We start from the raw sequence: 24,184 nt of genomic DNA, 5'->3' as shown, positions 1-24,184 counted from the left end.
AACAAGACATGGCTCAAAAATTAGCAAAAAAAATAATACCCCCCCAATTAAAAAAAAATAAATATGTAAAATGTGCTGAAAAAGGGTATATATAATATATATATGTTGTATAGTTTCTGTAACGTTTGAATATAAAATTATCATAATTAAAAATGTAGTTTTCTGGATTTTTTTTATTTTTTGATAATTTGCTAATAATCATCCCCTCTTTTTTTAAAAACTAATTTTTAGGTAATTTTCTTGTCACCTTTTATGAATTACTTGTTATTGGCGGGATATTTCTTGTCAAGTTGGTCATTTCTTTCCCAGTGTTGTCAAAAAAAATCAAACCAATTTTCTCAGGTTTCAGAGGGTTAAATAGCTTGTGAAAAGGGGTCTGTAAATCCAGGTTTCAAAGGGTTAAGGTACATCTGACTATACCCACGACACTTTGGATCTCACATTTGACCTGCTAGAGGAAGAGCTTCTGCTCTGAGGAACATTTCTGCCCAGCTGATCATTTCCTGAGCGTTTGTGTGGTCTCAGTCTCTTTTTATGACACTGACGACTTACATTTGATTGCATAACTGACGGTCTGTTGTATTCTCCAGAGAGGCTCTTTGATACATTTAAATGGAGAGATGACTTGACTGAGCTTTTTCTGTCATGATTGGAACAAGCAGATGAGGAGTGTGACTTGTACATTATGTCGGCCTTTGTGTTAAGATGTGAAGTTGATGTTGCACCATTGCAGGACTGCTGCAGAACCGACGGCTGCAGAACCGACGTCTGCAGAACCGACGGCTGCTCTGTGTTTTCTCTCGGGTCTGACGAGGATGGTGGAGCTTCGGGGCTGGATGAATAATTAAAAAGAAGGAAAAAAATACTATAACTGCCATAGAAAAACATGTATGTATGTTACTGTACATTTGTTTCATATCTGATCAATTTGATGCTGTTTATGAAAACTGTGATGGGATAATATATGCAGTCATTATATAAGGTGTGAGTTTTTCAGAGAAATATGAATTTTAATGTCCCTAGAGACCAATATTATTAATCATGATAGAGTGAGAACAGTGTTTCCATATAGACTCAATCACAGTGTTTGTTTCTGCCTTTTTCATTCATTCATTCGTATTTGGTTTATTTGCAGTGAAAGTGTGTGATCTTCAAAACAATAACAAAAACTGATTTTTTTCTCATAACACTTATACACATTTATCCTGAACTGCTGCTACTTTAAATACTTTTATCACTATTTAAATATGTTAATTATATTTTATATTTATATTCCACAGGGCACTTTGATAAATGTTTCTTCGTTTTTAAGATTTTAGGATTTTACTGTTTACATACTGCGTTGCTCACTTTATTTATTTATTTGATAACCCAGTATTTTATTTATTATAACGCTATTATTTAATGATCACTGAGACCTGAGTACTTATTTTTGTTCTTTTTATGTTTTGCACGGCTGTAATGACAATATAGCATCTTTGAATCCTTGTTCACAAACATAACTTCAAGGTAGAAAACTCCTTCTTCATGCACATAAGATGAAACGTGCAGTGCAAATGTTGCCTCATCTGATTGGTCCTTTAGCCACCTAAAAAATGCACACCTGGGAAAATGATATCAGGTAAATGTACTCTATTTTTAGAATAATTTCACCGTTTAATTTGCAGAAAAACGTCCCTCTCTTAGGGGGAACAGAAGCCATCATCTCAAAGCCACCAGACTCCATTGACAAAAACAGTGATTTTAGAATTTAAACTCAGATTTTTTTCTATGTGGCTAAATATATATAATTTTCAGCACTTTTGGGGCATATTCTTGTTTTCTCTCTCTCTCTCTCTCTCACACACACACACACACACACACACACACACACACACACACACACTTCTTTGTTTTACTTTTCTACTTGTCTTTCTTTCTTTCTTTCTTTCTTTTCTTTTTTTATGTACATTTCTTGTAGCTTTTTACTCATTTCTTGCTAATTTTTGGGCCGTGTCTTGTGAAGTTGTCCATCGCCGTCTACCCCATGTTTTTGAAAGAATTCATACCAATTTTCTCAGGTTTCAAAGGGTTAAAGATGACATGTTGGGAGTTATTTGTGTAACTGTAACTTACTGAACTGTGGTCAGCTGCTCCTGGTGCTGCAAACACTGCCTCTCATCGATCGGGTAGAAACGAAAAAAGACCATCCCAATCAGCAGAAGTGTGATAGGAACTGGTGAGAACAGCACAATAAGAGCCGTCACCACTCCATCGCCATGGTTACATGCACCTGCTCTGTAGCCCACAAACCTGCAGACGAGGAGAAAACAGTGTGATGGATCAACGGATGTGCGACCCATAACATAAAAAGTGATTGGCCGGAAGACTGACTCACTGCAGAGTCATGGTTGAGATGCCAACAGACAGACCGCCTGCCAGCTTACTGCAGAACGCATAACAGGAGAAAAACAGCGGCTCCAGGTCTTTGCAGGACGGATGTCTCGCAGCAAAGTCGTCCACCACATCTGGAAGCATAGACCTGTGGTAGATACAAGCTGATAAATCACATATCAAAACCACAGTGTCATTTTTAGATGAGGAGAAATGACCAGTCAACAAAACAGCTCATTGCTAGAATATTCATCACAGTCTGGGGTCAGACGGAGGCGACGTGAATGATTCATGTGCACAACATCCGGTTCTGATGCTGATTACATCTGACAGGCAGTTTCTGAGAGGTTTGAGAACTGTGAGTCCTCGCTGAGCTGACTCACCAGGGTAGAAGGAATATGGTCGCTACGCTGAATCCCATCAGGATGCACATTATCATGAAGACTGGCAGGTTACTGGGAACACAGGCCACTGTGATCACTGCTGGGATGAAGAGCTGAGAGACACAGAAACAGGCCTCACAGGTAAGATGGAGACTGAAAGAGTGAAAAATAACTCTATCATTCTGATTATTGTGTCTTACTGATAATCCTATGAAAACGGTGGTCTTTTTTCCGATTCGCAGGAGGACTGTTTGCCAGAGAGGAACTGCTACAGTGGCAGAGAGCTGCAAAAAACATTTAGACCATTTCATTTGAAATTCAAAATGCACCTATTAACCCTCTGGACATCACTTTCCTTGTGCTGCTCTCAGACGACTTTCACAAGTATTTAAATCTCTGAACCTAGAGCAAAATGGTGCAATTTCTTTCAAAAACATGGAAAAAAAGACAGCAAACACTTTGGTAAAAAAAAAATCTAAAAAATAACAAATTGCAAGAAATAATTAGAATTATATTTTTAAAAAGCTATGGTAATGGTAGGTAGAGTTTTCTAGGCCATTTTCTATTATTTCTATTATTATTATCATTTTATTATTTTATTATTATTATTATTACTATTATTATTATTATTATTATTATTATTATTATTATTATTATTATTATTATTATTATTATTATTATTATTATTATTATATTCCTGACCACTTCAGTGAGTGCTCAGATCACAATGCAATTTGGTTTGTTTGTACTATGTTTGTACTTCGGATAACCCAAATCTCATGTCATGACCAGGTTTATCAGTCTAGGAGAGAAGAATGTGTGATTCTAGTTAGTTGCATCTTACCAGTAGAACCAGTAGGAGGTGCTGGAACTGGGCTCCCAGCCCAGCTGCATGGCTGCAAAAGAGTGCAAAATTACCCAAGGATATCTGAGATAAAAAGACATACAGGACAAAAAAGTCAAAATATTTAATGCTTTGATAACTTTTAAATACATGCTGATGACTTTTAAAAGCATAAGACCAAGTTGAAAATGAAAAAAAAGGCTCAGAATATGCAATTAAAAGTATTATCTTATGAATCTCTCTGTTCTTTAACAGGAAGGCAACACAGCCACGGTGAAATGAACTGGACCTGAAATGCCAAAACACTGAACACAAAGCCAAGCACCAGCCGCTGGTAGGGTATGTGACGTATCAGCATCTTCAGTGAGGTCAGATAGGATGGTCGTACTTTATCATCAGAGCAGAGAGGGGCTGAAAAAAAACCAAAACGAGAAGTCAAAGGGAGTAATAAACCATATTAAACATACAAAATTCACACTAACACTGAACTTTCGTTAAGGGTATGTAAGGCTCACATCTGTTTAATATTGCTATGGAACACAGCCAAGCAGATAAACAAACAAAAATATGTTTTATTTATTTGAACGCTGACCATGGGCCACTTCTGAATGACTCACCCTGCTGCTCCTTCACCCCGAGGAAGAGAACCAGACTGCAGACGAAAAACAGAGCTCCCATGACCAGAGCTGAGGTCAGAAAAGCCTTTTGCTGGAGGGAAAAACACTGAAAATTAAAGACGAATAAAGCACAACATTATGCTACCAACAAACACATCCCCAGAGGCATGAAAACACCTATAAACAGTTTTTCCTGCTTAAAATAGCATTTTTTTGGGATTGCATTGCCTTTACACTATATCAAGTCATCCCATCTCCAAGTATTGATTTGCAGCATTATTATCATCATTTTTTTCATTATTATGAGTAATCAATAAATGTAAACAATATTTGCTTTCTTGCTGAGATTTAGATGGAAATATTGATACCATCCATCTTACTATGTTTGTTTTAAATAAATTTTATTGGTTTATGTATTGATATTATGATTGACTATGATTATGATTATTATTATTTTTATCATGTATGGTTGTGTTCTTGTTTGCCTGACATATTTTGTACATATTTTTGTGAAAAAAAAAAAAAACATGTGGAAAGAAGTTAGCCAGACTTGGTTCCCAGCTTACATCACCTATCTGATCGATAGGTGATATTGTACAAATCAAATATTAATATTATATATATATTTAAAAAATGTGTGTACCTGCAGACAGAGTAAGGCTAGCTAACTACACTTGTTTGTTGTTTTTTGTTGCAGGCTTTCCTGGCTCCAACTTTATATTAAATGGACAAAATATGAATCTAAATCTTGATTTTGCAGGAAAGTGAATAATGCTGAAATATGCATTTAGTCTGACATAATTTTTCCTTTACTCCCTACCAAGTTTAAATTTATTGTAATAGTTTATTTTTGCAAATTCATAATAGATTTATCTAATTCTCCATTAGATCTAATCTGTTCCTCCTGAGCACACAACAGCGTTGCGCTAAGAGCAGTAAATTACAGGGTAACAAGATATCCCTGGGACAGTGTGACAACAATACCACAGCAATGCTGCAGAGCTGCTGAAGAAATATGAGTGTTATCTCAGCCGGAGTGACCACTTTTCCGTTCACATTTCATCTACCGTCTCCTGAAGAGGTGCAGTTTGTGGTGAGGATGTGCTTTGGGGTGTTGCTTCATGGTCCAGATGCTGACAGGCCTCCTGCTTCTCTGTGTTGTACACAGCTACAACTTGACCCTGCATCACAGACGCCAACAGCATGGCCACCATCTCTGCACTCATTCCTGCAAAAGACAGACAGACGAGAGGGGCAAGAGGTTCAGTGGTGGAAGAATTATTCAGACTGAGTACAATCTACATGATTGTGAGTGTTTGTACTCTTACTGTAGGCCGTGGCAGAGTCTCGGTCTCTGTTATCTCCCCCCAGGAACATGTTGAGTGAGAGGTAGGGAACGTTGTAGCACTGTTAATGGACGACGGGGGAAAACATGACACCGGGCATGACAGCACATGAGCAGTGTGAAACTCAGTAGCCATGGTGACACAGCTTGGAGCAAAATGGCAGCGGCAACAGAGCAACAAGGCTAGAGTGAAATTCTGTCACCATGGTGCCATGAGAAGGAAGCACAAGATGGTGGATTGATGATAAAGAAATGAATACAAACAGTGGTGGAAAAGTACCCAAAACCTTCATAAAACTACAAGTTTTACATCAATACCACAATTTAAAAATACTCAATTTAATGTAAAATGTCTGTTTTTAAAGACTGTCCACATAAGTAAAAGTATGACCAGAAAATGGTAATCAAAGGAGCATTGTGTACAGTTTAGAGGGATTTAGTGGCATCTAGTGGTGAAGACTGCAAATTGCAACCTGCTGAAACTTCTGCAGTGTTTATTGTCCAGGAGGTTTCTATCAGAAGCCCAATTATCCGCAAAACGAATGAACCAGATGATTAAGTCCATGTTTTGATGAGAATGCTCTCACTAAAAATGGAAAATGTAAATTAAAAAAAATTGCATTTATATGATAACATTGTATGAACGATCTTCGTGTACAGAGATCTGCAAAAGCAACAGAAAACGCTGTAATATGCATGCCAGGCCAGTAGCTGGCGGTGTAACTAACCGAGAACCATTGCCATGTAAACAGACACTAAAACAGGTGAAAACACTAAATAAAGCAGTTTCACCCCCCAAAAATTATTTTTTACTGAAGCTTTCTTTGTTGAGCAGTTGCTAATTACGGTTGCCAACACAAAAATGCAAAAGCTCAAATGGCCCTACAGCATCTAGAAACAGTATTTGTAGAAACGTACAGGTGCAACATGATGATCTCTGTAGACGAGAACCTGCTCCCTATTTTCTTTAGTATATAATCACCTGAAAATAAAAATCCTGTTTCTGAATCATGTTTCTATGGTAGCCCAGGATGGACAAACCAAACACTGGCTCTAGATAGGGCTGTTTTTACGTCGGCAACTGCAATAAGCAGCTTGTCGGTGACAAACAGTGTCGAAAAAACACTGATTTGTATCACAAAACTGCTTTATTCTGTGTTTTTACTGGTTTAAATCACCTGGTGTGTTTGTGTTCGTTTCAGCTGGTTTCACTCTGCACCGCTCCTTTAAAATCTCTTTAATTTGAAAAGAAACCGCAAACTCCATCTGTCAGATAAATGTAGTAGTTGTAAATATTTTATTTTGAAATGCAGTAAAGTATAAAGTGACATATAAATGTCAACTTTTCAGTAAAAGCACCAAGTACTTTTCCACCACTGTGTACCAGACGGGGTAAAGGAGCAGGAAGTGTCTGTAACACTTACACTCATGAGTGTTTCAAACAGGCAGGCCGCTGTGAGGAACCACAGCACGCCGGGAGCCGGAGACATCGATCCTTGTGGCACAAACCACAGCAGCAGATAGGACAGGATACCAAATGGAGTGGAGAGGACCAGCCTGCGGGATAAACATTGTTGGCTCTGTTGAACACAGTGCCGGGGGACGAATCGCAGCCTAATTCAATATGAAGTGTGTTAAACATGCGGCTCCACCAACCAACCATGGAGTGAGCTTGCCGATGGGTGTCCAGTGACTGCAGCTCACCAGATATCCAACCAGAGGGTCGGTCACAGCATCCCAGGCCCGACTCACAAACAGAATCATGGACACGTAGGAGGCCTCCATCTGTGAAATAGACTTTATTTTGAAATCCAGATAAGCAAAGATCAGTGGTCGTTTTTGTAACTTAAGCTCGTACCTGAACAACATCCAGCAGAAAAATCTGCAGAGAAACACCTATAGCTACTGCGGTCATCTGATTTGGGGCCCCTCCTACAGCATAACACAGCTTCCTGGCCAGAGGAATCCCCCCCGACCCCTGCGAGGACCAGACAAGAACCAACACACTGCAAAAACTGCCGATCTAACCAAGTGTAATAATCTTATATTTAGATTAAAAAATCTAGTTAGTCTTGTTTTAAGTATAAATGGATTATCTAGTGCTGACTAGGAAAGATCATTTGACTTAATTCAAGTAAATATCACTTGCCTGGTCTTGTTAAGCATCTTTGTCTTTTTCTGAGTTATTTTTAACTAGATACAGGAGACGAGTCTGGAAACATCCACTTCAGGTCTATAGAAACCTTATTTTAAGCACTAGTATGTCCAACTAGGCTTAAATAAATTGCTTGAAATTAGTGTTTTTGATCTTATTTCAAGATTTTATGGGCTATAATGAGAGTCACACAGTTTTACTGGTTTTAAGACATCTTAACAAGCAAAATTTGCTTACTGCACTGGCAGCCAAATTTGCTTCTTTTAAGTGCAAGTATGCTTAAATCTAGGGTGTTTGGCCTTAAATTTGACAGGCCATTTTTGCAGTGCAGGAAATATATTAGAAATCTGTTCAAACATTTAGCTGATTTTGTGTATTTACAGTTTTTCTTTGATTTGATGCATTTTTGCCAGCTTCTTTTCACACAGCATCAAAGTGTGGGCTGCACAGCATTTGAAATTCAGATTTCAAATGAAAGCTTTTCTGTTTGCCACACTTTCAATCTTCTTGAAAATGAATTTGTTTATTTTGTTACGGCTCATTCACAGTACAAAAACATGTAGAAGTGTAAAAGATTTAGACTCTAATCTGCATGAAATTGCATGAAATGAAACACACCCGGTTGGTGATTAGTTTACAAATGTTTTCAAACCGAACAAAGATTGTTTTCTTTTTCCTCTTGTTTGACGTGGAAGAATATTTCCATAGGTGACATGGATTAAGTTTATAATATTTACTTAATTGTATTCTAGTTTTGTGTATCACCACTAAATTGACCAACACAGTTCACACTTTTCTGAGACCGGGCTAAAATGACTGTAGATTTGAACCTGATTTGCAGAACTGTGTAGGAAAAGAAGTTTGCTTTTCATTTTGTTGTCGTGAGTGAGGAGTGTTTTGTTTTTTAACACCGGTGTGTGACGAGTTTTGAGAAGTGTTACATTTTGGTTTCACTGTCTCAAAATTGTACTTTGTTTTTAACAATAGAAAGATTATTTGTCCTCAAGGAAGAATTTTTTTTGCAAAGTAGGTGCACTCATAATGCAAACAAACATTCAGAGGTGTATAACAAATGCATCAAAACAATACAGGAAAACTGATCTTTTTTTGTTGTTTAAATTTAAAACATAATCATCTGTAGGTCCCATCTTAGAGAGAAATATGTGAGATAATACTTTTAGCTGAGATATTACAAACGGCTCCTACAAATTCTACACTGGAAATGTTAATATTTCCTGTCTTGTTTTGAATGCAAATGCAAAAGCAGGAAGAGAAATATTTAATTTCACGACTTACCCTCTGCTGACCGTCGCTGCGTGAGTTTCTGTCCACAGACTGTTTTAATATCAGATTCGTTAATGTCTGGACTTGATTTGTAAAATTCTTAAGACAGCTCATCCTTTGAAGTCAGGAGGAATAATGCCACATACGGACAATCATTTACAATTTCCCACTGCGTGTATCAGACAACATCGGCTCCCTCACGCACACAAAGTTCACTTGTTTCACACTGAAATCTGGTTGAACAACTTTCTGTCATTCTGTCATTGTTGGGGAGGCGCTGTTATCCAACCCACCTGCTCATATATACAGAAAGAATGAATGAATGAACTAGCTGGACAACTTATTATTATTATCATTATTATTCATAAGTCCAAGCACAGTAACTATAATGTCTATTGAGTTACCAAACATCTTCAATAAAAATAATCATTAGCAAATGCAATCATAATAAAGATTTTAAAAAATGTCATTGTTATTATTGCTAGTTCTAGTATTACAGTACACTGCAGTTCTGTGTGTAGTTTGTCCAAGTGGCTTTGCCGTACCTCACCAGGAGCTGGAGGACTGCAGTGGGCAGGTACAGTCAATGTCAAACACTGTGCTGCCGCTCTATTTCATGACTTGAATCAACTAGAATGAATTATGAATGTTGAGAGCTCCTGATCTAAGATTTTTTTTATTTCAAAATGCTTTAAAATGGTCAGATTAACTGTTAAGTTTTAAAGATTTTTCCTGGGGGAAACCCACTGGTTGATTGGGTCGCAGAAGGTGTCGGACCAACATTAAATTGGTGATTATGGTCCTGATATGTGTTTCCTTGATCAGACAGGGTTCATTATTAAATAATATTAATCAGAATTGTACTGTATTTGGTTGAACATTTGAATAGATTTCAGCTCCAGGCCAGTTTTAAATATGAAATATGAAGATAAAGACAGATTAAAAGACCTCTGGCTGCTTGTGAAATGAAACCACCTTGAATGACACACACTCTGCTCTTATTGATGTTCATGAATGCGTTTAACTAGCTTTAAGAATTTCACAAAGTGAACAAGAGTTTAAAATGCAAAATTATATTTTATCAGTCGCAGTTTCTACTGTAGTATCTCTGAGATCTGGAAAAGACTTTTCACTGTTCTGAAATCAGACGTCGGTGTGGTCTGTTCTGACCTCTTGTGGAACATCAGTGAAACTTTCCTTCAGTGAAGCCTGTTGATCCTGTTCTTCCTCTCCCTGAAAATTCAAGATCAGCAAAACAAAGAGTCTCAAGGCAATTCCACACATAACATACACTCATATGGATCTATAATATGGACCTGTAATTTTAGTTTAAACTAGAAACTTCATCACTGAGTACCAAACAGGATGCTTTCATCATTCAACCTTTAATGTCGTTCATTTACGTGACCAGAGATGACATTTTCACATCTCCATTATAAGAATCAAAAAAAAAAAATTCAAGTCAAAATAACAAGAAAAGACTTTCTCAGAGTAAAAATAACCCTTTCTGTTTTTCAATAACAAAAATGCCAACAAATTTTGTCAAATAAAAATTAAAAATCAAAGCAAACAAGGGAACCAAACAGAAGTAAATTAGCTAGCAGACAAATGACTTCCATCCCTTCATCATCACATAGCTCAGTTTAATCATGGGATCCCATCACTGTGTTTTTGAAATTTTGACATATTGAAAATTAAGCTTTTGTTTTAAATCTCACAGATCATTTAAAGTAATACTTCACCCACAAAAGGAGAATTGGCCATGCTGTGTTACCTTAAATCTGTGGAGAAAACTTTTCCTCGCATGTCCCACATGAATTTATTGTGATCAAAACATCTGCCGCCACAAACAGGCTTTATTTTTTTTTCATGCTGAACCGTTCATTTGGAGCACTATTGGATTATACGTATATACTGTTTGGTTGTGCATTAAACTAATAACAAATTAAACTTAATCCATAATTGTGCTGATCTAAAAGATTGCTTTCACCACCTCTGCAGCAGCTGCTCCTCTCACCCATCGATCTGACATGATCAGCTTTGACTGGATCAATACATCAGTTATTCACCCTGCAAACACTGAAACATATTGAGAACCACGAATAACAACAGCAAAACTATATCAAAACATACATTAAACTTTGAAACAACTCATGTGTGGAAGTCTCATTTATCCCGTCGTATGATCAGTACAACACACGTGCATTCTGACTGTCTGGCAGTCTGGTTTTACAGAGAACAAAGATAAGTTTCACTTTCAGTTCAGTTTTAAATTGTTACGTTTTCGGGAATGATCTAGCACAGGCATGTTCACAGTCTGGCCTGGAAGACAAACGTGGCCCTCGTACCAATTTTAATGGGCCCTCAGCTTTACCTTCACAGCATACCACACGTGGCCGACCCATTCGGTCTATGGGCCGGCTACACAATACGGGTTAATCAAGCGATGCTACTTTGCATTTTTCTAGATTCATCTTACAATAGCAAAACCATTATACATACTGGAGCCATGCATCAGTTGGGAATTTTGCAGGTAGAACTGATGTATTTATAAAAAGACAGTAAACGAGCAAACAGAAAAGAGGCGATAAGTCATTGGTGAGGATCGCTGTTTTCAGAGAATCGGTGGAAAGTTTTTTGTTTATTAAAATAACCCATATGATGCGAGGAGCATTTAGGTATTTTTCACATTTTCTAATCTGGCCCCTTTTCAGAAGGTTTGGACAAACCTGATTTAGCAATATAGTTTTGCTGCTGTCAAACAAAGTTACTAATCAATCAGTAAACAAATAAATTTGTCATTTCCGGGGAGGCATTGGAGTAAAAACACATTTTCTCCACGTATTTGGGGTAACAGGGCGTGACTAACTGATATAAAAAGGTCATTTTGTTTTTAAGTATTCCTTTAATCCCGGCCTATAAATTGGTGCTCTTGGTTGCGCTGTCTTTGGCCTGACGGAGTCCGTACAGCCACTTGATCACTCGAGCATTTCTCTCAATAACAGAAACCCCGTAGGGAACCCGCTCTGCAGCGTTCCCAGCATCCTCCTCCTCCTCCTCATCTCCATCCTCTCTACCAGAGCCCGCACACTCGGACCCCGGAGCGCTCACGCTGCGGAACCGGGCCATGGACACAATGTCAGAGCTAGATCCAGTCAGCTGCTGCAGGTCTGCAGGGTCCAAACCACACAGGTTAAAGAAACGCTCCAGCTCCGTCCCGGCTCGGGAGCACCGGTCGCTCATGTCCGACTTAGAGCGCGTCAGAGAGGGGCGCTTCCTGGAGCTGGAGGAGGACAAACGGGTGATGGCTGGGGAGGGAGGAGGGAAAAGGGGGAAGCTGGGGGGAGGTGGAGCAGGAGCAGGGGGTTGAGCCGGAGCGGAGGGAGGTTCGTCAGGTTTAAGCGGAGCGACAACAGGTTTCAGAGGGGACGGATGTGCTGTTGTTCTGGTGTGGAAGAGACGCAGGCGTGAAGCAGCCGGGCGGAGTGGAAACTGGGAGTGTAGTGGGATGGGCTGAAGAGGCTGCCGGATGTACTGAGGCGGTCTGCAGGGCGTCCTCGCAGGACTGGCCTGAGGCATGACGTCCACTCTGCGGACCGTCCCTGCAGCTTGAGACCCAGGAGAGCTGGAACTGTCCACCCTTGCAGGCTCAGAGGCTTTTAATCTTACTTTAGCTGGACTGGACCAATCAGGACGCGGCGGTGGACATGGTCTCTCCTTTTTCTGCTGCGCGCCTGCAGGTGTGGCGTGAGGTGACGTGACAGCGCCATCAGGAGCGTCACTGTCCTCTGAGTTCACAGCAGCACCATCATTCACGCCACTGATCAGGTTACTCAGATGCTCCAAGTCCAGCTGGACTCCCTCCTGCTTCGTTTTCGTGGTGGATGGCGTCTTCCTGGTGGGCCGCAGAGTGGACCCCGGGTTCAGCAGAGGCTTCCGCACTTCAGGAGGCCTGACCGGCTGCTGTTTGGAGAGCGCCACCTGACTCTTGACATATTTAGCCTTGTCTGCTTCCAGCCTCTCCACCGCGCTCTGCTTCGGTCTTCCTGCGGCTGTCTTGAACTGCTGGTAAAAGTCCGGCCCCACTGGACCTTTGGGACGTAAGCGTGGTGGCGTAGCAGCTGCAGCAGTCCTCGCCGGCTGCCTCGCTGAGTGTTGACGAGTCTCCCAAGGCATTTTGTGAAACGAGTGGTTGTACCTGTCCTCGTGCGCTTTGTTTTTACAACTTTTTCCTCTCACCTTGACATAAATCTCCCAGAGTGTCTCCTCTGTGCGGTCTCACGATCAGCTCCATTCCATCGCTGTCATTTGGACTTCCTGTGAAAAAGAGACATCAGTCAGGACACAGACAACTCAATAATAACAATCACATGAACAGCCAAGAAAACATTTACCTTACAAGCCTCTTCAAACACTTTTAAGACTCTAACACACACACACAGACAACTCCACAAAGACACCCATAAACCCTCCCCTTTTTTTAAGACTGCAGCCAATCACCCGCTCGTAGTCGTCTCCATCGTACAAGTTCATTGGCTGCAGCACAGACGGATCTGAACAATTACGCTCAGTCATCCATCTCTGCGCAGACAAACCCACAATAAAACTGACACTTCATTTTCAGTCAGTAGAAGGCCTGTGAAAAGAGTGGCACAAGTGTGTGTGTGTGTGTGTGTGTGTGTGTGTGTGATGGGGAGGTGCATCAGGACAGCTGTCAACAAGCTATTGTCTGGAGGCAATACAGAGCAGATCACACACACATCAGCAGCTGCTATGGGAACAAAGGCTCCTCATCTTTAAATAAAGCAGCCAGTTGCCAGGGTTTGGAGCGTCCTCCTGCAGCCTCTGTGCGCTCAGTAACGTCAGAACAAAGAGGCTCAACTTTGCATCCCTGTTTGTGTTAAAGGGTCATGTTGGGATTTTTTAACCTAAGTGACTAATGGAGACGACAAGTTTTGCAATTTGTTCATTTTTGAGCGAGAGGGCTGCAGCCTGTCAGTGTTTTTGCCTCATATTGTTATTCCAAATGTCTGACAACATTATGGAAAGTGATGTTTGATTATAAAGTTGCTGCTTACATAAATGGAGTCTGGTGGGTTTGGCAATGACAGTTTTCAGGGCTGTTTCTGGTACTCGACCTCTGAAGGAATCCTTTCTATCGCTAAAGGTTTGTGCTTTTGCCACTAACAGACTCGGGTTATTATTCTGGGAGTCTGATAACATTATAGAAAAAACCCTAAAGAGATAGACCTTTTTGTTAAAGAGTAAGATCCTTTTTGTTTAACCAGAAACAACGATAAAATTGCTATTGGCAAACCGACCAAACTCCATTTAAATCAACAGGAATTTTAGTAACATATTTTCACATCTGACTTAGTGAATTAAGACTTTTAAAACAGTGAAAAGATGAAACGATCTGTTTTTTGTGAGTTTTGTTTCTGTCAGCTTTGAATGCAGTTTGTTTTATGATGTTAAAACGAATATTTATTTAAATAGAGTCTGGTGAGTTTGCCAACACCACGACGATGTGATAAATGATACAGGGACTCGTAGGGTGCTGAGAGGGGCTCCTGAGACTCTGCTGCAGGTTTTTGCATAATTCTTCATGAATATTTATCTATTGTGAATTATATTCGCTTAAATGCATATTTTGTATGTAAATGTATATTTTTAGATGGAATCCACTTATTTTATGGCTTTATATTTTTAGGGCATGTCTTTTATGTATTTCGTGGTGAAACTGAAGGCAAATTTTCACATATGTGGACAATAATAAAGTTTTCGTAATTCGTAATTTCTTGGCTGTTTCTGTTTAACCAAAAAGGGTCTTACTCTTTAACAAAACGGTCCATCACTGTGGGAATACTTTCAATAATGTGTCAGACAATCTGAGTCTGTCAAAAACAAGTACTTTAAGTGAATGTAAACAGCACAAATGTCCCGAATGATTGCACTGAAGCCTGTTATTCAGCTGCCGGCTGTAGAGCTCTCACACAACACTGGACCAGTTTTATAAATTGTTGTTCCCATTAGTCAATTTGACACAAAACTTGGGAAAATGGGTCCAGGTTGAAAAATTCCGATCTTTGGTATTGCCAAACCTACCAGACCCCATATAATAAACAGTAATTTTATCACAGTGAAACACAACTCGTTCACAACGGACAGAAACACAATAAAACTCACAAAACCATCTTGGTTCATCTTTCCAATAATCTAACAGTCACCAGTTCTGGTTTGGTTAAAACTGACCCTTAATTTACCAAATTAGATGTGAAACTATGCTGGCTCTATACACGCTAAAATCACTGTTTATTTAAATGGAGTCTGGTTCAGTTGGCAAAAGTGATTTTTGGGCTGTTTCTGGTGAAACAAAAGGGATTTTACTCTTTAACAGAAAGGCATATCTCTGTAGGGATCCTCACTGCACTGGGGGTATTCGTATTGTAAATAAACCTGGGATAGTTTTTTATTTATTTTATTGGGTGGTAAGTGAATTGGGGACAGCTGTTTGTACACTGGTTGTAAATAAATTTGGGGATTTGTTTATATGAGTTAAAAGGGTTTTACTTCTACCTACTCCTGTACTTTTTTTGTTTGTTTGTTTATAAAAACTTTTAAGTTTTGGTTCGAAATAAGGTAATTCAGTCATTTAATGAACGTAAAGTGACGGTGCACAAATGCCCCGAGTGGCTATATTGAGGCCTGTTTTGCCGCCTCCATGTGCAGTGCTCTTCCTTAATACTGGACCAATTTCTAAATCCCTTTATTCACTTAGACACAAAACATAATTAAATGAGTCGCTGCTGAAAATATTTAAGTCACCCTTTAAGTCAAAAACTGCGGGGAAGGTCATGATGATGAACTTGGTAAATGCAGTCACTCCTGTATGTAATAAAGATACGTGTGCGTTTGAAATAGTCTTCATCGGCCAGTCACATTCTCCACATATTTGCCATTCCAGTCTGAGCCAGGCCAAACTCCTGCTGGTGGAGCTGTGAAACTTTCTGTACCTCTAGTCCATACCTGAAGTCTCCCCAGTTCACACAAACACCCGCCAGCAAAGCCCAACCAGCAGCCTGATATATATCATTAAAAAGTTAACTGTGTGACAAAGCAAAGAGGAATGTCAAAGAGGTGAGGCGGACAAACAAAAATAGAGCCACTAATTTAAAGTTTCTGAGTCAAGTGGGGGCATGTGTGAGGGTAAAGGACACACATGGAGCGAACAAGGAAGACTGATGACACAGAAACACACAAAGAGAGGCAGGTAAACAACTGAAAAAATGTTCCACATGCACTTTAGGCCTCCAGCAGTCCTGCCCTGACAAGCTCAGCTCTGCCTGTGTGAAGGTGTGGGTTAGCTGTGAGGAGTTTTTTTAATTTTCAGCTTAATATATCTACAGAAAACTCACCTTGTCAGTCCCAGCTGGTCTCCTGAGCGTCTCCTGGGTTTCTGGTTTTGGCCCAGTGGACACACACTGCTGTCCTGATGAGGAAAGTGTGTGTGTGAATGCGTTTGAAAGAACTGAGCAGCTTAAGACAAACCTGTTTGACAACTCATGTGTGCTCCTCTTGAGCCCGCCTCCTGCTGCTGATTGGTCCAGAAGCTCTCCTACAAGGATATATAACTACTTCTTTTTAGTCACGTGACCCTGCTATTGTTTAGTGCTGCTGGCTGCAGGATGATAAGGACTTTGTGACTGCTGGTATCATAGTTCATCTGCATTGCTGTCACACTATCGGCTGCTCAAAGGTTGAAATCTGTGTTAAAGTGCACTGGTATAATATATATGAAAAAACACACTTTACACACATGATACATATTTATGATTTTAAATATTCACAAACTAGTGCTACTTGTAGATTGTACTGTATTACTTTTATAGTTTATGTTTATTTTTTATAAAGCACGTTGTGCTGCATGTGTTGTATGAAAGGTGCAGTACAAATAAAGTTTTTTATTATTATTGTTATTATTGTTAATAATAATATATTTTTGCACACTTCACATAGTCAGCACTTATATTTTTGAATATTCCATACTTGTGCTTAATTTTTATTTTATATATACACTTTTATTATTATTTTTTTTAATTTTTACATAATTAGTGCTGGTACTTATTTCTGCTTGCTATAATTCTCTATGCTTTACATCAGAGTGACTGTTATGAACCATCATTTTCCCCCGGAAAGTTACTTTACATATTAGATTTTTGCACAAAAGTCCTATGATGTTTTGTTATTAATTAAACTACCAAACAGTTTATACAAGTACAGTTCAATCAGCCGATCAGATGATTCAAAGATAATTAATTTGCCAACTCTTTGATAGGATATCATTTTTAATTTTGGGGAGTGTTATTTCTATTTTTGTTTACAATTTTGAGTTTTTTTCTGGATGGGTGTTCTTTCTTTTTTGGTGTAATTTTTAGGTTTTGGGTGTTTTATCTATTTTATTTATAATTTAGATTTTTTTTGGATGTTATTTTTCTCTTTTAATTTTTTTAAAATTATTTCTCTGCATTGGATACTTTACATACTTAAAGTACATTTTCCTGGTTACTCTAAGTTTTCAAAGCAGGACTTTTACTTCTAACAGAGTATTTTCACAGGGTGATATTGGCTCTTCTTTTATCACCATTTGGGAGTATCTATACTTTCACTTTCACTTCACTACATTTTCTCTACACGCCTTTGTTACGAATAAAGGAACTTAAGTAATATTCTGGTAGGTGACTTTAACTTATACCAGAGTTGTTTTCTGGTATAAAATCTGTAATCTTAACTCAAGTGTGGCTTTCAGGTCCTTCATCCAACACTGGGAAAGCGCGTAATAAAGAACACAACTAACAACAACTTAGACAAATTTAATGTCACCATAAAACTGTCTCACAATCAGAGAAAAAAGAAATTATAATCTCTTCCTTTCACCCGAAATAAAACAAGAAAGAACAGCGACCAACACCAAGTATATAAAAATAAACGGCTATAAGTGTTTTTTTGATTAAAGACGTGAACATATACACATTTTGCAGTATTTAGTTTGAACACAAGAAACAAATATAAAGGGAAAGTTCACCCCTAAATCTAAAATACACATTTTTACTCTTACCTGTAGTGCTATTTATCAATCTAGTGTAGGCAGACTTTTCTACGGCCGATACCTCCAACAATCGGCAACTCACAAAACAATCTTGATTGATCAATAGCACTACAGATAAAAGGAAACATATATATTTTGGTGAAAACTGTCCCTTTAACCTCCAGTATTCACTCAGATTCTCCTTTGTGCAACACTTTGACAGTACATTACATTTGGCCATTTACTATTTATAACTGTAATATAATACAGCTAATATAATAAAAATTGCACATAAAAGCACAGAAAGAGGGTTAGAGAAGAGTTAAAAATACCATTTATCTGATATTCCTTTTAGAAACAACGATGGAGGAACGAGCTCTCAGTTCCTGGTCACACCTGCTACTGTAAGTTTGCATATGTAAATCATAGTGACGTTAAAACGTATTTCACTGCAGGGTCACAACCGTTTTTTGTCCAAATAAACTGTGACACGGATGTGAGTCCTCTCTTCAATGTTGCAACTATAATCACTCCACATCCATCACTGCTTACATGATTCACACACTCACTTTTCTACACTGTAACGTCTCAAACGTAGTGATTTTTCTGAGGTTTGTTGTGCTTCTTTTGCTCCGTGGTGCGTCGGGAACACTGGCCGTGTGTTGAACTCTTTGTCACCACCATAAAGCTGATAAACAGCGTGAATACCAGAGTAATGAAGGGACATTAGTTCTGCTCGTGCACCATAATTTAGAAAATAACATGCTGTGTTTTGTTGTTAGGAGATAGCACAGTTTTTATCTTTGTCCTTTGCACCAAGGCTGTGAGCTCTCCTCCGCCTGAAGCTGCCTCTCAGTCCTCGGTCTCTCTGCACCTCCCTGTCCTCGTCCCCCTCCCTGTCTCTGCCCGCCTCAGGCTGCTGCTTCCTGAGCTGTGGAGGGAGAGGAATGGGCTGTCCCAGGAAGAAGCCCTCTTCTTCAGAGTCTGACGATGAAGAGCACGTGGAGCAGGAGTCTTCGTGTTTGTACGGGCCCAGCTGCAGGGTCAGTGAGGAGGTGTTGGCGGAGCCCCGGTTGTCCCTGTCCTTCTCCCCTTTCCAGTCCAGGGCGTCCAGACGAGGACGGTCGGGCCGCGAGCGTCGGGAGCGCCTCTCTGCTCCCGGGTGGAGAGCAGGGTCAGAGGGGATACGGCAGCGGCTCCACCCTCGCCGCAGACTCCGCTGGTGGTAGGAGGATCCATCTGAGTGGAAACAGAAATATTGACAAAATTAACTTGTTGTTTTGTGTCTTTCTTTAGTTATTATGGATTTTTTTGTGGTTTTGTGTCTCTTTGAGGTAAAATCTGTGTCTTTTTTGGTTGTTTTGTGTCTGTTTGGGATTGTTTGGTTTGTTGTTTGTTTCCTTTGAATCTTTCTGTGGTCTCTTCGTATCTCTTTCTGGTAATTTTGAGTCAGTAATTTGTGTGACAGTTTGCAGATGAAAGCCAGGAGGTCCTCTGACACTTTGGGTCCCTGGGCATTTGTCTGGTATATACATATAATATATATATATTGCACTTTTTACTGCAACATACAACCAAAATAACTTATACAAGAAAAAAAAAGCATAATATATAATAATTTCTTTTAAGAAGAAATTTGTTTTTTTTTAATTGGGCTTGGCCCAAAACTGCTGCCACGGATCAGGCTTAGACAGAAACTGCACAGGTTCATGTAGGGTTGGGACTTTTTGGCTCGATCAGAGCTCAACTCTAGATAAGACCAATAATGTTTGCACATTTTGCCGTCAGCCACCGTGGTTAGAGCCCCTCAGCTGTGAGAGATTTGTAAATTCACAGATTTTTGTGCTGTGAAACTTCTTTATTCAGTGTTTTTATCAGTTTACATCACCAGGTTTGTTTGTTATGTAGAGGAAGAGACCTTTGTGGATAATTCGGCTTTTGTTAAAAACCTCCTGAACACTGAGGGAATTCTAACCACGAGAAGTTTCAGCTGGTTGTGATCTGCAGTCCTCACCACCAGATGCTGCTAAATCCTCCTAAATCTTTCACGCCGCTCCTTTAATAATCATCTCGCTCACATTATTTTCTTACCCAGCAGATCCATCTGCGGTGGGATGCCTTTCTGCAGATGCAACCTGCTTCCGAAACCTTCCCCCACCTCCTCTTCCTCCTGGTTCTCCTCGCCCTCTCTCATCTCCCCCTCGTTCTCATCTTCATCCTCGTCCTCATCGACAGAGTAGCTGCTGCTGATTGGCTCTCTGAAGCTGACCCTGGCTGTGCCGCTGCGAGTCAGCGGGGGCGGAGAGTCGGAGGGTCCGTCCTCTGGCGGGGGGAGGTTTGGTGACGGCGAGTCCCGGGGCATCAAGTCACGAGACTTAATGGGGAGAGGAGGGGGGAGGATGGAGGGGTTGGTGGGCGGGAGGGGAGGCGAGTCAGGTGAGATGAGGTGTGAGTTTTTCTGAGGAGGAAACACTGTGGAGAGAAAATCAGGATATTGTAAGGTTATATAATTTGAGGCTGGATTGCACCAACAAGGATTAACTTTTAAACCTGATGAATCACAGTTTAAGTTTAAATACTGCTGCACCAAAACTTTAAACTCCAATTGAACCCTTTAAAATCTGAGCATATTTAGTTGATTTTGTTCAAAAATATGGCAAGAAGGCCATAAGTGACTCAGGAAATGACCCAAAAATTAGCAAAAAAAAAAAAAAAAAAACAACATAAAAATAAAAAGTAAAAGAAATATACCTAAAAATTGGCAAAAACAAACAAACAAAATAAAATAAAAACAAAGAGGAAAAAAATAAAAACCAAAGCAAATAAACAAGGTAATATCCAGGGAAATATGTGCATAAAAATGAATAATTTCCTTAAATATTCCAGAAAAATATATTTGCAATTATTCTTATCATTTTATTATTATCTATCTTATTATTATTAAAGGTAATTTTCCTGTTACTTAAAAAAAATAATTTCTTGCTAAATTTTGGGTCATTTCTTAAGTTGCTCATTGCCTTTTTCCATGTTTTCACATGCTTTTAAAAGAAACCAAGGTTTCAAAACGGTTAATGGTGCAACAGAGCTCTGCTTAATTTAAAATCCGGATTTACTTTTAAACCTAGTTGTACTAAACTCTTATTAGAGCTAATATTAGATTAAATAAATCCTTGTTTGAGCCACCCAGCCTTAGATTTGTATTGTAACAGTGTGAAGCATCAGCGATTTATGATACCTTGCATAACTTGATTCGTCCTCTCCACCCAGTTCCTACAGTCTTTAGCTGTTGAGGTTCCTCTTGAATTGAGACCAGTCAGTCCAGCATTTCCATTTAGCTCTCCACTGACAGAAGGTTTGACTCCTGAGTCTCCTGGCAGTAAACTGTAGTGTGGAAGGTCGCTGGGCCAAGACGGACCTAAGCCGTTCCCTAGATGGATGTGGGGAAGAGGTGAGTAGGAGCCTCTTGGGTGAGGATGACCGCTGGGTGAAGGAAGTCCGTTTTGGACTGGAGCAGTGCAGTGGACCCCTGAGAGAAGCAGAGAAAATAAATGTGTGTGTGAACAGTTTCTAAGAGGGCAGGTGTGACCTACATACCATGTGAGTATGACACCAGTGTACCATCCTCACCTCTGTTTTCCACTGCAGTGTGAATGCAGTCTTTTGCAGGAGTTATAGGAGGGTTGACGCCCTCTAGTGGCTGCAGCGGAGAACCGCACTGTGGCTGCTGCTGTTTGCCTGCTGTCTCACAGCGTCTGTGCTGAGGCGGTTTGCTCTGCAGTGCTGAGTCACAGGAGTCGGAGTTGTTGGGGTCCTCGCCCAGCGAGCAGGGCCTGGAGCAGAAGATGAGCCCCCCTCGAGGGAGGAAGGGACGCCCCAGCAGAGGGAGTCGACAGCGGGCGCAGCAGAAACACGACTCCACAGCGTGCCAGTGCTGACCCTCATATGTCATCTGGCCCTGATCGATACCTGAGAGGAAATTATTTCATGATTACACACTTGATATGAAAATCAATATCTGTTATTTTAGTGTGTGTATACAGTATGTGAACATATCTGTAGTTCTGCAGGTTTGATTGGCCGAGTCATATTTGAAATTATTGTGCTTCTTTTGACATGCAGCTGTCACGTCACACTAGTTTATTTAAATATATAAATGCATGACTAACAAGTTATACTTATGCATCAGTTAAGACAATGTTGCTTTATAGTTGTGATTTACAGTGTATGTATAGCATTTAGAGCATTTGTGACACTTAAGCCTTTTCTTGCACCATTTATTAAATCTTTTACATACAACTTAGAAATACTACATAGTGGGATTTAAAGGGTCTGTTCACCCCAAAATAAAGACTTATTTCTCCTCTTACCTGTGGTGCTGTTTTCAGTCTAGATTGTTTGGTGTGAGTTGCCGAATGTTGGAGATATTGGCTGTAGAGACGTCTGCCTTCTCTATAATATAATGGAACTGGACTGCACTCGGTTTATGGTGCTCAAAGCGCCAATAAATGAATAAATAATATAAAAACTGAAAAAAATCGAAAAACTCAACAGCAATCTCTTTTTCAGACATCATGTCACGGTTACTCGAGAGGATCCACAGACCTTGTTGTGAGCAGTTTCATGTATGAAGTATAATCTTTCGACCATACTACACCCACCAACCATATCACTGCGCAGAAGGAAGCGTGCATCTACTCATGGATGAGAGGCTCGTGCTCGTTTCACTAGGGCTGCAACAATAATTGTCAGTTAACTGATTAGTTGTTTGGTCTATAAAATGGCAGAAAAAGACTATAGGTTTCCCAAAGCTCAATATGACCTCCTCAAATTTCTTTTGTCACAACCCAAAGACATCCAGTTTACTGTCACAGAGGAGGAAAGAAACGAGAAAATATTCACATTTAAGAGGCAGGAATCATTGAGTTTTGACCTTTTTTGCTTAAAAAATACTCAATTAATTGACATCCAATTGATTAGTCATTGCAGCTCTACCTGGAAGCTTGAGATGTAAACAATAATGACGTCCTCCGCTGAGCTGTAACATTAGCTAGCTCAGTGGTGCTAGGTGAGCTAACAGTAGATGCACGCTTCCTTCTGCATGGTGATTCACCTGGCGGGTGTAGCTTGGTAGAAAGAAAATAGTTTCTCTATACTGCTCACAGCAAAGTTTCAGGATTATCTTGAGCAACCAGGTCATGATCTCTGGAGAGACGCATCGCTGTTGAGTTTCTCAAATGTATTTTTTTGGCGCTTTGAGCTCCACAAGCCGAGTGCCATCTAGTTTTATTATATTGGAAAGAAGGCAGCAACTCACACCAAGAAATCTACATTAATAAACAGCTCTACAGGAAAAAAATGTGTTTTTCATTTTTGGGTGAACTGTCCCTTTAAGTGTTACCAAAGAAATAGTAAAAACATCCGCCTGCTAATATCTGTTAGCCGTATAGAAACACAGGGAATGAGAGGAGATGGAGTTGAGTACCTATGTGTTCTCCGCAGGTGTCGCAGTACTCTGCGTACAGCGACTCGTAGCAGGAGCAGCAGTACGGTCGACTCTCCCTCATGATGTAACGCTGACCGCCCAGCGCGGCCTCGCACTCAAAACAACAGAAGTGCTTCATGTGCCAGTATCTCCCCTCTGCCTCCGTACACTCATCTGCCAGAATAATCTGGATTGAGACACAGCAGCAGGGGACAGGAGGGAGACGGAGAGGTCACTCGGTGTAGCAGCGATGATTTCATGGGCACAGAAGTAAACAAATCAGTTGTAAAAATGAGTGCTGAGGATTTGGGTTAACAAGATAGGAAAAAAAGATGCTATCGGCCTGCTGCAGGCTTAGCCGTGCTCTGGGTTCTTGTGGGTCAGTTGTGGCAGATCCATTAGTCGACTATGTCAACTAATCTCTTAAGTCATACTGAGAAGCCATTCAAAACAAGAAGAGACCGCCAGAAAGACCTACAACTATGTCTCCACAAATACTAATAGTAAAAGACCTGACATGATTGATTTAGGGATGCATTAAAAGATCTTTCTACACAGGACGCCTTTAAAAAAAAGTTTACCTTCATTGGCTGAGGGACAGAGAGAGGAAACAGGA

At 39.9% G+C, this 24,184-nt stretch overlaps 3 protein-coding genes across 4 annotated transcripts in view; all 3 read right to left on the bottom strand.

Annotated features, from left to right (window-relative positions):
- Positions 1-201: 201 nt before the first annotated feature.
- On the bottom strand, positions 202-9,115 carry mfsd2al2 (major facilitator superfamily domain containing 2a-like 2). The gene is made up of 14 exons (XM_042492343.1): positions 9,014-9,115; positions 7,421-7,540; positions 7,223-7,347; positions 6,987-7,119; positions 5,546-5,624; positions 5,285-5,445; positions 4,218-4,308; positions 3,890-4,011; positions 3,601-3,684; positions 2,957-3,040; positions 2,757-2,869; positions 2,378-2,521; positions 2,116-2,292; positions 202-832 (listed from the first exon to the last, which is right to left on the bottom strand). The coding sequence occupies exons 1-14, from the start codon at positions 9,113-9,115 to the stop codon at positions 415-417; spliced, it is 1,953 nt and encodes a 650-aa protein (XP_042348277.1). The 3' UTR covers positions 202-414.
- Positions 9,116-10,367: 1,252 nt separating this feature from the next.
- Positions 10,368-16,577, bottom strand: fam110a (family with sequence similarity 110 member A). Its single transcript, XM_042492344.1, has 2 exons — positions 16,417-16,577; positions 10,368-13,318 (listed from the first exon to the last, which is right to left on the bottom strand). The coding sequence occupies exon 2, from the start codon at positions 13,175-13,177 to the stop codon at positions 11,918-11,920; it is 1,260 nt and encodes a 419-aa protein (XP_042348278.1). The 5' UTR covers positions 13,178-13,318; positions 16,417-16,577; the 3' UTR covers positions 10,368-11,917.
- Positions 16,578-17,855: 1,278 nt separating this feature from the next.
- The window catches only part of prickle3 (prickle homolog 3), a 30,872-nt gene continuing 24,543 nt past the window's right edge, over positions 17,856-24,184 (bottom strand). For both annotated transcript variants that reach the window (XM_042492460.1, XM_042492461.1), the window contains 5 exons: positions 23,569-23,755; positions 21,714-22,052; positions 21,322-21,612; positions 20,178-20,558; positions 17,856-19,325 (listed from right to left, as the gene is read on the bottom strand). In XM_042492460.1, the coding sequence (XP_042348394.1) occupies positions 18,865-19,325; positions 20,178-20,558; positions 21,322-21,612; positions 21,714-22,052; positions 23,569-23,755 (1,659 nt within the window). In that variant the 3' untranslated portion in view covers positions 17,856-18,864. The remainder of the gene's footprint in view (positions 19,326-20,177; positions 20,559-21,321; positions 21,613-21,713; positions 22,053-23,568; positions 23,756-24,184) is intronic.

The sequence above is a fragment of the Plectropomus leopardus genome, chromosome 8 (genome assembly GCF_008729295.1).
Source record: "Plectropomus leopardus isolate mb chromosome 8, YSFRI_Pleo_2.0, whole genome shotgun sequence".
In the NCBI taxonomy this organism is placed as follows: domain Eukaryota; kingdom Metazoa; phylum Chordata; class Actinopteri; order Perciformes; family Serranidae; genus Plectropomus; species Plectropomus leopardus.
The sequence above is the reverse complement of the archived record's forward strand: the minus strand, read 5'-3'. Positions and strand labels throughout refer to the sequence as shown.